The sequence below is a fragment of the Mobula hypostoma genome, chromosome 5, assembly GCF_963921235.1.
Source record: "Mobula hypostoma chromosome 5, sMobHyp1.1, whole genome shotgun sequence".
NCBI classification, from domain to species: domain Eukaryota; kingdom Metazoa; phylum Chordata; class Chondrichthyes; order Myliobatiformes; family Myliobatidae; genus Mobula; species Mobula hypostoma.
In genome coordinates, this window is record NC_086101.1 from 130,547,326 (window position 1) to 130,561,610 (window position 14,285).

The window sequence follows — 14,285 nt, forward strand, 5'->3', positions numbered from 1 at the left end:
ACACATATTTGACTTTTCCATTCAGATCTGGTTTAACAACAAAGGCTGGCATGCTCTGGGAGCATTCCTAAATGTCATGAACAATGCCATTCTGCGCTCCAATCTACCAGAAGGAGAAGATCCAAGTGTATATGGAATCACTGCCATCAATCACCCACTCAATCTGACCAAAGAACAGATCTCTGAGGTGGCCCTGTAAGTATCTGCTTCACTCTCAACCACCTAGGATAAACTAAACCATTCTCACTTAAGCAAAAAAAAAGATGCTTTTTTAAAAAATTACATGGTCTTATATGATTTCATTTTGTCAGCTGTAAGTTGTGCCATGGATTACCCTCAGCAGAAACAGTCTAAAGCATCCTTAATCTGATTTTGGATCATGCAGCAAAAGCCGAATCTTTGGATGATGGAAATCGGAAATAAAATGGAAAACCATGGAAGTACTCAGCAGGTCAGACAGCATTAACGGAGAGAGGAACAGAGTAATGATCAGTAGTTCTGAGGATGCTCACTCTACTGCAATGTTGACTTTGTCCGCCTCACCACAAACACTGCCTAACCTACTGAGTGTTTCCAGCATTTTATGAAGGTTCAAAGGTTCATTTTATCATCAAATTATGAATGTAAAATACAACTCTGATATTTGCCTTCTCCAGATAGCCAAAAAACACAGGAAGAGTATACATCAAACCCCCCACGTGAAAAAGAAAAAAAAACTCGCAAACCCCAAATCCCCCCACCTACTCCCCATAGAATAAAGAGTGACAACAGCATCAACTCCCCCACCACCCTCAGTCGCAGAAAAAACAGCAACAATAACAATAGCATCAAACCATTGACCCCCACCCCTCACCCACAAAGAACTAACAGATCACCCACCAATCGGCCATAAGAAAGAAAATGCTGAAAAGCCAAAGGACACTAGTATAAAGTGCAGTCCAATCACATTAATCTCAGAACATCAAACAGTCCATCCACTGATCACTGATCCCCTCTGATCTTGGTGGCCTTTGATGGGAGCAACCACCGACCATCTGGCCTCCATTAGGAGCAATTGCTGACCACCACTGCGTTCACTTTAGCGGCCTCTGTTGAGACCAATCGCTGACCGTCTGGCCTCCGTAGGGAGCGATCACTGACCCCCCTCCACACTCACATTGATGCTTCAGTCTTCCTGTCTGCTTTGAGATAGAGTCCTTCATGACCCCGCGTCCTGTCTCTGGTCTTTTCCACGAGTCAGCTCGTGCTCTCGGTCCTTTTCAGTTCCATGTCTCTGATCCCCACGAGCCAGTTCTCTGGACACAGCAGAGCACTAGGTTATTTGATCGGGTTCCAAACTGTACGCCACATGCTTCAGCTGTTTCCGTAACACAAACAAGACAAAAAGAAAAAGCAGAAGGCCCAGAAAAAGTGAAATAATTTAAAAGATTTTCTATCTGAAGATGTCATTCAAAAAATCATTGTTCGCTGGCACCATCTTAATGGAGGAGTGATGCAAGCTCCTTAAGCTGCTAGTAATAGTGATTCCTACTGTAAGTAGCAGTTGTAGTAAAAGGGCAAGTTTGTCTGTTGTTCCACAACCACGTTCTCATGATATTCCCTTCAAACTTGACGACTAAAAATTGTAGTTCACTTCAAGATAAAGAATTATTTTGTATCTCCAAAATCAGGAAGCCAAAAATAACGAGAAAGTTTCAGGAAGTGTGTGTTTGTCGGAATTGGCATGGTTGCTATATGAGGTTAACTCACTGCAGATCTGTAGAAAACCACTATGAGATATAACACCTCTATGTACCAGGAGAAGATGTCCCTTCAAAAGTCTTCACCATCAGAGCAATATGCTAGCCCTCAGCATTTGAAAGTTCAACCCCATGGAATACTTGTTAGGGGATTATTGCAGCTGGATTATTAACTTTCCCAATGCTCCATCTACAAACTTCCCTCTACCATTTCAAGTTCTGTTTGGTGTACAGACTATTTGATTGGAAAGCAAGCAAACACATGTTATAGATCCAAAATAAAAACAGAAGATGGTGGTCCTAATCAATGGGACAGGCAGCATCTGTGGACAGAGACACAGAGTTCATATTTCAAACTGTTGAGCTTTAACTGTTTGATTGACTCTGGAATGTGTGTGTTTTGCAGAATGACTACTTCGGTGGACGTTTTAGTTTCCATCTGCGTGATCTTTGCCATGTCCTTTGTCCCAGCGAGTTTTGTGGTTTTCCTGATCCAGGAGCGAGTTACCAAAGCCAAGCACATGCAGTTCATCTGTGGAGTGAAGCCGGCCATCTACTGGCTTGCTAACTATATGTGGGATATGGTAAGTTATCAACTGTAACCACCCCTATTGCTCAGGAAATGCTTCTGTTGTTCCTATACAACAGGTACTGGGAGAAATGGATAAGCACTTGGATAGGAAGCTTTTGCAAAGCAGTGGGAGTAGAACAGAATAGTGGGAATGATTGAAGTAGGCCAATAAGGACACTATGGATTGATTAGCCTTCTTTGATGTTGGATCACTGTGAGATCTAACTGCAAAGTTTTATCCTATATAGGTTTTCCGTACTTGACAGAAAGGGAAAATGTGACTCTGAATTTATCCTCAAAGGCTGCAGAATTTCTGATTAGATTTCTCCTATTTTTTTCAGTGTACCTACCATAGCTTTGTACACTTTGTCTTGATGTAGTGTGGAGCCAACTGATTGTCCTTAATTCACTGACCTTTAATGAAAATATATTTCTGGATCTGACAAGAGAACACCACAGCAAGAATTGAATGAATAGCTAGTCCGTTAGCCAGTAGATTGGGATTATACAGTAATATACATGTGACGAAGAGTATCTGAGTGACTTTTGTGTTCCAGTATCATTGTATGAGCCCTCTAGAGCAATGTTTCCCTACCTGGGTCCATGGACCCCTCAGTTAATGGTCAGGGTCCATGGCATAAAAAAGATTGGGAACCCTGATCAAAGTGTGCCATAGACTGTGAATGATAATATTTCATACAAGGTTCTTGATCATCCCTAAACTTCATTAGTAATGTCATTGTCTTCATCTGCTCATGACTCCAAACCCCTTCACCTCATTTTCCTCTTTTTATGAGCTGTTAACACCTGGCTCTTTGACAATCTTTTTGAACAACTGCTCCAAAACATTGTTCTGTGCCTCATTGTCAGATTTTGTTCAATAATGTTCTGTGATGCTTCCCAGGAATTTTTGACTTACTAACTGCTTCACAAGCATACACTTACAATATGTAGTTCAATATTATAAAAAGTTGAATGTGTGACATAAGAACATAAGAAATATGAGCAGGAGTAGGCCATCTGGCCTGTCAAGCCTGCTCTGCAATTCAATAGGATCATGGCTGATCTAGCCATGGACTCATCTCCACCTACCTGCTTTTTCCCCATAACCGTTAATTCCCCTTCTAGGCAAAAATCTTTCCAACCTTGTCTTAAATATATTTACTCAGGTAGCTTCCACTGCTTCATTGGGCAGAGAACTCCACAGATCCACCACTCTCTGGGAAAAGCAGTTCCTCCTCATCTCCATCGTAAATCTACTTCCCCGGATCTTGAGGCTATGTCACCTAGTTCTAGTCTCGCCTACCAGTGGAAACAGTTTTCCCATCTCTATCTTATCTATCCCTTTCATAATTTTAGATGTTTCTATAAGATCTCTTTTTCAATTCACAGTGTTGGCCATAAAGTCATAAAACCAACAGAAAAAGAGTATTTGGCCTAACATGGCAACCATCAATACTACATTTATACTAGGAGTAGATTAGTATAAACAGATTTAATATCAATGAACAAGCTTAAAGGTAACAGTGAAGATGATTGCATGATTTAAACTAAGGGGAGCAGACTTTTGGGTGACCGCAGGTTACTGGAGGGTAGAAAATGGTAGGCTTACAAGCAATTGAATTACTTGTAATAGCTTACAAGTAATTCAAAGAGGAATGCTAGGATTTCTTCTCTTTGGAGTGAAGGTCACTTGATAGAAGTGTATAAGAGTAATAGATAGATTGGACAGCCAGCACCTTTTTCCCAGATCAGAAATGGCTAATACAAGAGGACATTCTTTGAAGGTGCGTGCAGAAACATTCAGAGGAGATGTCAGAGGTATGGTTTCTACACAGGCAGTGCACTCTGGAGCTGATACTGTACAATAGGGACTTTTAAGAGACTCTTGGATTGACACATGGATGGAAGAAAATGGACGGTTATGGGCTATGTAGGAGAGAAGGGTTACATTGGTTGTGGAACAGGTTAAAAGGTACTGTGTTAAAGGGCACATACTGTATTATTTTAGTTTTTTAATGGGTGCATTTCAGAGGTAGTAAAACATGAGTTGGGGTTTGTGTCAGCACAAGCTCTTTGATGCCTCAATTCTGTCCATAAACAGGTGATGATGAACGCCTTCCTCTCTTGTTTTAGCATCACTTCATATTGCTAATTGTCAAATTTTTTCTAGCAACTTCTATAGACAGTCTTGAGATATGTTAACAATATAAAGGTCTTCAAAAGATACAAAGTTGTGGCTGATGTTATTTGTAAATGCTTATTCTTACTTTGTTAAGGCAGACACAGTTAAAGGTATATTTTTAATGAATGATTTCTATTTGGTTATGGATAGTAGATATGTGCCCTGTGTTATATGAGTCCACTGAAGACCATTGCTGAAATTGAGCTGAGTGTTATTGAATTTCCATTGTGGAGCTCAGTGTGCAAATGTTGCTGTGGTATGTATTTAGCCCATGAGTCTAAGGATGAATTTTGATCCTAATGGTGATCATCAACTTTTCAACCTGAAGCATATTAATATTGAAATAAAAACAGAAAATGCTCAAAACATTCAGAAGATCAAATAGTATTTGTAGAAGGAGGAACAAAATTAATGTTTCAGGTTGGAGACCTGTCAAAAACTTGCACTGTTAACCCTGTCTCTCTACAGATATAGACTGTTGAGTTTTTCTGGCACTTTTCAAATTTTCTTTCAGACTCTTAGCATCTGCAGTTTGTTGATTTCATTTACAGTATAATATTGTTATGTTCCAAGTGAGAAGAAAGGATAGAATGGAAAGGTTAGGAGTTCTGAATAGTTTATTTATCATAAACCCATTGATGAAAGATTGGTATTACTCATAAGTTTCTGCTTGTTTCTTTGTAGTGTAACTACGTCATTCCTGCCACACTGGTCATCATCATTTTCATCTGCTTCCAACAAAAATCTTACGTGTCCTCCTCAAACTTACCTGTGCTCGCTCTGCTTCTCTTGCTGTATGGGTAAGTTAATCCTTCGTGGTTAGGAAAATTGAGCTTATAGGGACAATAAGCAAAATAGAATAGCATTTCAAAATACGCACACGTATTCATTCCAATGCTTGCTTGCTATCAGAAAGTCATAGAGTTTGTCTCACTTTTGGAGGATGGGTTTGACCCCATGCTCTCATTAGCATTCGTCAATGCTGAACATTCACCACCTATGACAGATTCCGCCGAGGTTATCACTTACGTGGACAATGTATTTTAAATTTTCAGAGTTCTCTGTATAATAGATTTCTCCTTAACAGAAAAAAAATCTGAGGAAGTGCCCTAAAAATTAACCCAAACAAGAAGACAACAGGATGAGAGGGATGGCATCATTCTCACTACAGCAATCCCTCCATCATCTATTATACTAAGTTTTGGAAAAACAAGAACCGAACCCATCAACTTCTGAAACAGGAATGGCAGCACTCAGTCATCATATATTAAGTCATAGAGGGACACAGCTCAGCAGCGGGATTTTTGGCCAACAATTTGCACTGACTATCAACCCCCTAATTACATTAACCCTACATTAACCGCATAGTGTTATTCTCCCCACATTCTCATCACCTGCTCCCATATTCTACTGGCAGGTGAGGAGGTGTGATTGAAAAATAACATAAGACTATAAGATATAGGAGCAGAATTAGGAAATTTAAGCCATTGAGTCCGCTCTGCCATTTCATCAAGGGTGACCCATTTCCCTCTCAGCCCAAACTCTGCCTTAAATATACCCAATGACATGCCTCCACAGCCACCTATGGCAATGAATTCCACAGATTCACCACTTTCTAGCTAAAAAATTTTCTCCTCATCTCCGTTCTAAATGGACATCCCTCTATTCTGAAGCTGCGCCCTCTGGTCCTAGACTCCCTCACTATAGGAAACATCTTCACTTCCACTCTCTTGAGGCCCTTCAACATTTGATAGGTTCCAATGAGATACCCCCGCCCTTTCATTCTTCTGAATTCTAGTGAGTCGTGGCCCAGAGCCATCAATTGTTCCTATATTGTAACCCTTTCCTTCCTAGAGTTCTTCTCGTGAGCCTCCTCTGAACCCTCTCCAATGCCAGCATAATTCATTTTCACTCTCCGCACATTGCCAGCAACCTCCCGCAGATTCTGTCTCTTATCTGCACATGAGAGGCAATTCAGAAAGGCCAATTAACCTAGAAGCCCATTTAGGATATGGAAGGAAGCCAGATCACACAGTCACAGGGAGAATGTAGAAACTACATACAAACGGCACCTACATCAGGTTTCAACCAGGATCCCTGACAGTGCAGGGCAGCGGCTCTACTGACTGTGCCACTGAGCTGCCCTCAACGTCAGTTTCTTACCAGTGTTTCTTTTCACTTGCAGGTGGTCCATCACCCCTTTGATGTACCCAGCATCCTTTGTATTCCGAATCCCCAGCACGGCCTATGTAATCTTAACCAGTGTGAACTTGTTCATCGGGATCAATGGCAGTGTGGCTACCTTTGTCCTCGAGCTGTTTAGCAACAACGTGAGTCATTGAACATTTTCACTTATCAGATTGTCCACTTTTCCCCAAATGGAACACTGTCAGGCTACTGACTGTATATTTTCCCTGATGAGAACATTTGCATAATCATATGATCAAGGAATCTGTACTCATTGGGCAATGATACACACTTTAATGATCGTAAGAAGCTGAATCCAGTTTCTGATTTATCTGGAGACACAACATGATGGAGCTGGGAGCCACAAACAATCTGCTGGAGGAACACAGTGGGACTGGTGCTGGTACATTCCTAAAGTAGGGTGTTGACCTGAAATCTCAACACTATCTTTAGGATGGTGGTCAAAATTCGTTGCTCGGTTTGAGGCGTTTGATGTCGGGGTGTTCACTGAGCTTGTCAATCAGCCTGCAGACGTTTCATCACCAGTTGAGGTGACATCCTCAGTGTGTAGTTGTTGGTGTTTCTCCCAGAGAGGAACACCATCAATTATGCACTGAGGATGTCACCTTGACGGGTGATGAAATGTCTGTAAGCTAATTGCCAAGCTCGGCAAACTTTGCGAATTATTTCCCTACATAGCTGCTGCCCGGCCTGCTGAGTTCTTGCAGCATATTGTTTGTTGCTTCAGATTTATTTGTTGGATTTAGTATAATCTATAAAGAAAATTTTCCTGATTTGATTCACAGCCATTGGCAAGAGTTACTATAAATACTTTACTATAATTTACTATAAATACTTTTTACACATGATGAAGTTCTAACTATCATGTATATATATGGTCAAATAAAATTGGAATAAGATTTACAAATGATTCTATCATATTGAAATTGAAAATATATCAAGAAGGTGGGTTGTTGGCCGTCTAAAATATAATATTATTGGTATGATTAATGTAATGGCGGTGTGGACTTATGCATGGATAAAGACAAGTCGCACAGTAAATGCTGGTGTTCTTTGAGCTAGCCAATTCATTTACTTAGTTACCAGTGGGTGTTGTTAGATTCTGTTGTTATTGAGCCTGATAATTACAAGCCTCACTCTTTCAGTCTTTGAAATGGGCAAATTTTTACAGTTTCAAGGTTGTCACTTCAATTCTGCTTCAGTGCCACATTTTGGCCTGTGTGGTTATATGACTTAAGGCAGTGTAGTAAGTGTCTGTAAAGGTTTTGGCTGTCTATATAAAGATAATGTGCACTAAATCTGTCAGTTTAATGTTTAGGCATGATAAATTAAAAAGATGATAATGATTCCCTCCCTTCTTGGAATATAAAGTAGCAGATTTTAATTAAAATTTCAACATTTATCTAAATACATAAAAAGATTTCTTCTTTGTTTCAGAAACTGAATAGCATTAATGAAGTTCTGAAATCTGTGTTCCTGATCTTCCCTCACTTCTGCCTGGGTCGCGGGTTAATAGATATGGTGAAAAATCAGGCAATGGCAGATGCCTTGGAAAGATTTGGTGTGTAATAGTTTATTGATTATTTTATTTTTGAAACCCTAAGTCTGTTCAGTTGTGTAAAGAAGTTGTCTTAGAGTACTTGGCACAGTCACTTTTAAGCTTGTTGAGAGTAAAAGTCTTATTAGTACAAATGATGCGAATATCAATGTATAAGTGTGATAATTTAAACAAAATATATTTCTTTATTGGTAGCTGTGGGTAAAGCACTATGGTTTGGGTTTTCACCCCTAACTTGGTCTATTTGAACCCCACCAACCCCGTCACCTGTCTATTTCTAGCAAGCACAAAGAATCATAGAGAGGTGTAGCACTGAAAATGGCCTATCGAGTCTCCCTGAGCAACCAACACCTATTTTAGCACTCATCATTGCCAAACCCATTTTATTCTCCTCACAGTGACAACAATTTCACTCTCTGCCACCACATTGTTCTGATCATCTACACATTAGCTGCAGTTTACTGTGGCCAATTAATGCAACAACTTGCATATTGTTGGGATGCGGGAGAACACCAGAACACTCAGAGGAAATCCAAGCAGCAACAGGGAAAATGTGCAAACTCCAAACTGTCATCTCCAGAGGTTAGGACTAAATTCTGGTCTTTAAAACTGTGAGGAAGTATATCTACCAGCTGTGTCAGAGTGCGAACCAATAATCTCTTGATTGTCTCTTCATATAGCTTTGTTTAGTTCATAGTAAGACTTTAAGACTTGGGAACAGAATTAGGCCATCCAGCCCATCGAGTCTGCTCTGCCATTCCATCATGACTGATTTATTATCCCTCTCAACCACATACTTGCCTTCTCCTTGTAACCTTTGACCATCTCACTGAGCAATAACCTATCAACCTCTGCTTTAAATATACTCAATAATTTAGCTTCCATAGCTGCCTGTGGCAATGAATCCTACAAATTCACCACCCTCTGGCTAAAGAAGTTTCTCCTTATTTCTATTCTATATGGGTGTTCCTCTATTCTGAGTCTGTGTCCACTCACGCACTACAGGAAACACCCTTTCCACATCCACTCTATCTGGACCTTTTAATATTCGATAGATTCCAATGAGGTCCCCGTTTATTTTTCTAAACACCAGCGAGCACAGACCTAGAGCCAACAAATGCTACAGTTATGTTAACTTTTCATTCCCAGGATCATTCTCGTGAGCCTCCTCTGGACCCTGTCCAATGCCAGCACATCTATTTGTAGATAATGGACCCAAAACTGCTCATAATACTCCAAGTGCCATCTGACTGATGCCTTGTAAATACTTAATATTACATACTTACTCTTATCTTCGAGTCCTCTTGAAACAAATGCTAATATTACATTTGTCTTCCTTACCACTAACTCAACCTGCAAGTTAAACTTTAGGGAATCCTACACAAGGACTCCCAAATCCCTTTGCATCTCTGATTTTTGAATTTTCTCTCCATTTAGAAAATAGTCTTTGCCTTTATTCCTTCTAGCAATGTGCATGACCATATACTTCTCTAAGCCATATTCCATCTGCCACTTTGCCCATTTTCCTAATCTGTCTAAATCCTTCTGCAGACTCCCTGCTCCCTCAACACTACCTGCCCTTCCACCTCTCTTCATATCATCTGAAAACTTAGCCACAAAGCCATCCATTCCATCATCCAAATTATTGATGTATAACATGAAAGGTAGCAGTCCCAAAACAGGCCCCACTGGAACACCACTCATCACCCGCAGCTAACCAGAAAATGCCCCTTTATTCCCAGTCTGCCTCCTGCCAGTCAGCCAATCTTCCATCCATGTTAGTATCTTGTAATACCATCAACTCTAAGATTGTTAAGCAGCCTCATGTGCATCACCTTGTCAAAGGCCTTCTGAAAATCCAAGTAAACAACAACTATTGACTTTGTTTTATCTATCCTGCTTGTGCTTTGCTCAAAGAATTCCAATAGATTTGTCAAGTATGATTTCCCCTGAAGGAAACTATGCTTGTGTTGATCTATGTGCCTCCAAGTATCCCAAACTTCATCCTTAATAATGCACTCCAACATCTTCCCAACCACTGAAGTCTGGCTAACTGGCCTATAATTCCTTTTCTTTTGTCTCCCTGCCTTCTTAAAGAATGGAGTGACATTTGCAATTTTGCAGAACTCTAGGACCACTCTAGAATCTAGTGATTCTTGAAAGATCATTCCCAATGCCTTTTTCAGCTACCTTTTTCAAAACCTTGTATTCCATCTGGTCCAAGTGACTTATCTTCCCTCAGATCTTTCAGCTTCCCAACCGCCTTCTCCTTAGTATTTGCAACTACAGTCGCTTCTGCCCCTTGGCACTCTTGAATTCTGGCATGTTGCTAGTGTCCTCCACAGTGAAGACTGACGCAAAATATTTATTAAGTTCATCACTATTTCTTTGCTTCCCATTACTAACTCTTCAGTGTCATTTTCCTGCAGTTTGATATCCACTCTCACCTTTCTTTTACTCTTAATACAGTATATTTGAAAACAGTTTGTATCCTCATTTAGAATATTGGCTAGCTTACCTTCATATTTCATCTTTTCTCTTCTTATGTTTTTTTTGGTGCCTATTGTTTTTTTAAAAATTCGCAGACCTTGAACTTCCCACTAATTTTTGCTATATCATATGTTCCCTCTTTTCCTTTCATGCTCTCTTTGACTTCCCTTGTCATCCACAGTTGCCTCATTCACATTTTTGAATATTTCTTCATCTTTGGGATGTATCTATCTTGCACCTTCCAAATTGCCCCAGAGACACCAGCCATTGCAGTCTGCCATCATCCCTGCTCGTATCTCCTTCCAATCAGCTTTGGCCATCTCCTCTCTTCTGCCTCTATAATTTTCTTTACTCCACTATAACACGGATCTATCGGACTTGTTCTTCTCCTTCTCAAACTGTAGGGTGAATTCTATCATATTATGATCACTGTCTGCTAAGTTCCCTTATCAAACGTGGTTCATAATGCAACACCCAATCCAGAATTGCCATTTGCGTAGTGGGCTCAACTATAAGCTGTTCTAAAAACCTATCTCATAGGCATTCTACAAATTCCTTCTCTTGGCATCCAGCACCAACCTGATTTTCCCATTCAACCTGCATATTGAAATCCCCCATGAATATTTTAACATTGTCCTTTTCACATGCCTTTTCTATCTTCTTTTGTAATTTGTACCCCATATCTTGGCTGCTGTTCAGGTATCAGTATCTAACTTCCTTCAGGGTCTTTTTACCCTTGCAGTTTCTTAACTCTACCCACAAGGATTCTACACCTTCTGATCCTATGTCATCTCTTCCTAAGGAGTTGATTTCTTATTTTTACCAAAAGAGCTTCCCCACTGCTCTGTCTACCTGCTTGTCCTTTCAATACAATATCTATCCTTGGATGTTAATCTCCTATTTATGATTTTTTTCATCCACAACTCAGTGGTGCCCACAACATAATACCTGGCAATCTCTACTGGTACCACAAGACATCTACCTTATTCCATATTCTGAATGTATTCAAATATAACACCTTCAGTCTTTTTTGATTTTGCCCCGTGTTACACTTTAGCTCATCCCACTGACTGTAATTTTGCCCTACCATCTACCTGTCCTTCCTTACAATCTCACTACATACTGCATCAACTTGTATACCAACTGCCCCAGCTTGAGCCCTTTCATTCCTTCCCATCCCCTTGCCAGATTAGTGAAGAATCCCAATCACTGTATCTTCTCCTGGTAGATCATTTTCACCCCCTCCTCCAGCGGTATCCAAAGTGGTATACTTATTATTGAGGGGAACAGCCACAGAGGTACTCTGCACTGGCTGCCTGTTGTCTTTCCCTCTCCTGACAGCCACCCAGGTCGCTGCCCTCTGCAACATAGAAATGACTACCTCCCTGTAGCTTCTGTCTATTACCACCTCGTTCTCCCTATGGCCTGAAGATCATCCAGCTGCAGCTCCAGTTCCTTAACACAGTTTCTAAGGAGCTGCAGCTCGGTGCACTTCATGCAAATACACTTATCAGGGAGACTGGAGGTCTCCCAGTCTCACACAACTCACGCAAAGAACATACCACTACTTCCATATCCATTCTTACCTACTAGCTATGTACTAATAGACAAAGAGAAAAAAAGGGATTTACTGGAAACTTACTTAGAACCTTTGCTAGTGCCTGCCCAAGCCTGTCTCGCCAAAGAAATGTTGAGCTAAAGCCTCCCACTCTAACACTGGCCCACTCCAACAGTGGCCTCTCCGCTTACACTTCTCTTTTTATTGGCTCCAACAAAACTCACTCCCGACGAGACCTGTTCTTTTCAAATGGCACCTGTTCTGCAACAATGTTGCTCTTTCTCTCGCTACTTCAAATTATAATGGGGTGGGTGTTGTATAATAACATACCAGTGTTGTTTAGGTCTGCTGCTCATTCCGACTCTGTTTTTCTTTAGGTGAGAATCGTTTTGTCTCTCCACTTTCCTGGGATCTAGTTGGAAGAAATCTATTCGCCATGGCTGTGGAGGGAGTGGTCTTCTTTATCATCACAGTGCTGATTCAGTACAGGTTCTTTATAAAACCAAGGTAAATGTTGCCAATACAGCTCATCTCCAGATTACGAAAGAGTATCATTCCTGTGAATTGTTCATAAACTGAACTGCTTGCAAGTCAGACATGTGGCCGTGAACCAAGTTCTACCCAGCTGAAAATTCATTCAGCCCACAGCAGCTGTACTGCTGGTTTCCCATATGATCTTCCATCTATATCAGCTGTGTATTTGTCACACATTCATACTATATAGTTCATGGAGTTCAGCAAAATAAGGAGGGGGATGTTTATGAAGAGCATTACACCAGTTTAGAACAATAGAGCCCAATGTCTTGTTTCTGCAGAGCTTCAATGTTTTAATGCATAGTTTATACCTCTCGATCTCCACTTAAAAAAACACAATACTTTAAAATGGAAAAAACAGATTTCGCTATCAATTTACTTCATGGTTATCCTCTCATTCAATCCCTTCAATAGATGTGTTTACTTAGCACTTTGCCAAACGATGTTTTCAGTCCAATAGGTTAATTTGCATACAGAAATCATATTAATGTAGGTAATGGGTACCCATTTGATACCATCAGATTTGTGTAAAATTGTGTTTCAAAGTAAAACGTTGGTAAAAAAAAAACAGTTGATAAAAAATGTTCTGTGTCCCTGTTCAATTAAATCAGTGACTCATTCCTGGTGTTGTGGTGTTGAGACATGAGAATGTAGGGCATTAATGTCTTTTTGCTGTTTGTCTAGACCCTCATCTGTAAAGCTGCCAGAGGTGACTGATGATGATGAAGATGTGGCTAAGGAGAGGCAGAGGGTCTTGAGTGGTGGGTGCCAGAATGACATTCTGGAGCTGAAAAGCCTCACCAAGGTGAGTTACAAATTGTGCTTTCGATCAAAGTAGGAAGACAGGACAAGTTTTCATTGCTGCTCACAATGAGTGGGTTTCTGTTCCAGATCTACAGAATGAAGCGGAAGCCTGCTGTTGACCGACTTTGTGTGGGGATCCCACCTGGAGAGGTAGGAGGTGCTAAGAGACATCTTTGGATTGGCATAGTAATCAAGAGATAGTGATTGTGTTTCTATTTTTTGTTATGACATGGAATGAGGGCATTCGACCTGTCCAGTTTGTAGCTGTGCACAAAACAGGCAAATTCCCCTACAAGAGTTTCCCTGCAAACACGTCTCCTTACTTGCCCTGCCCCCAATAATGTCAAGATTCTACCACCCACTTATAATTTAAAATGGATAATTAATCTACCAACCCACTTATCACTGGGATGCAGTAGAGAACTGGACCACCTGTGGAAACCCACACAGTTGCAGTAAGAACATGTAAACTCTTTGGAAGACCGCATCAGTGGTGAGGAGTGAACCTTGATTACTGACACTGTGAGGCATCAGCTTTACTAGTTGTGCCACTATACTCATCACCTTCAGTTTATTGAGAAGACATGATCCTCCAAAACATAATTAGGTAATTATTAGTATCTAGCGTACAAGCAAGT

At 40.6% G+C, this 14,285-nt stretch overlaps 1 protein-coding gene across 2 annotated transcripts in view; it reads left to right on the forward strand.

The window, feature by feature from the left end:
• The window catches only part of LOC134346993 (phospholipid-transporting ATPase ABCA1-like), a 170,398-nt gene that overhangs the window by 141,726 nt on the left and 14,387 nt on the right, over positions 1-14,285 (forward strand). For both annotated transcript variants that reach the window (XM_063048934.1, XM_063048935.1), the window contains exons 36-43: positions 26-195; positions 2,146-2,323; positions 5,180-5,295; positions 6,681-6,825; positions 8,141-8,264; positions 12,687-12,816; positions 13,528-13,648; positions 13,735-13,797. In XM_063048934.1, the coding sequence (XP_062905004.1) occupies positions 26-195; positions 2,146-2,323; positions 5,180-5,295; positions 6,681-6,825; positions 8,141-8,264; positions 12,687-12,816; positions 13,528-13,648; positions 13,735-13,797 (1,047 nt within the window). The remainder of the gene's footprint in view (positions 1-25; positions 196-2,145; positions 2,324-5,179; positions 5,296-6,680; positions 6,826-8,140; positions 8,265-12,686; positions 12,817-13,527; positions 13,649-13,734; positions 13,798-14,285) is intronic.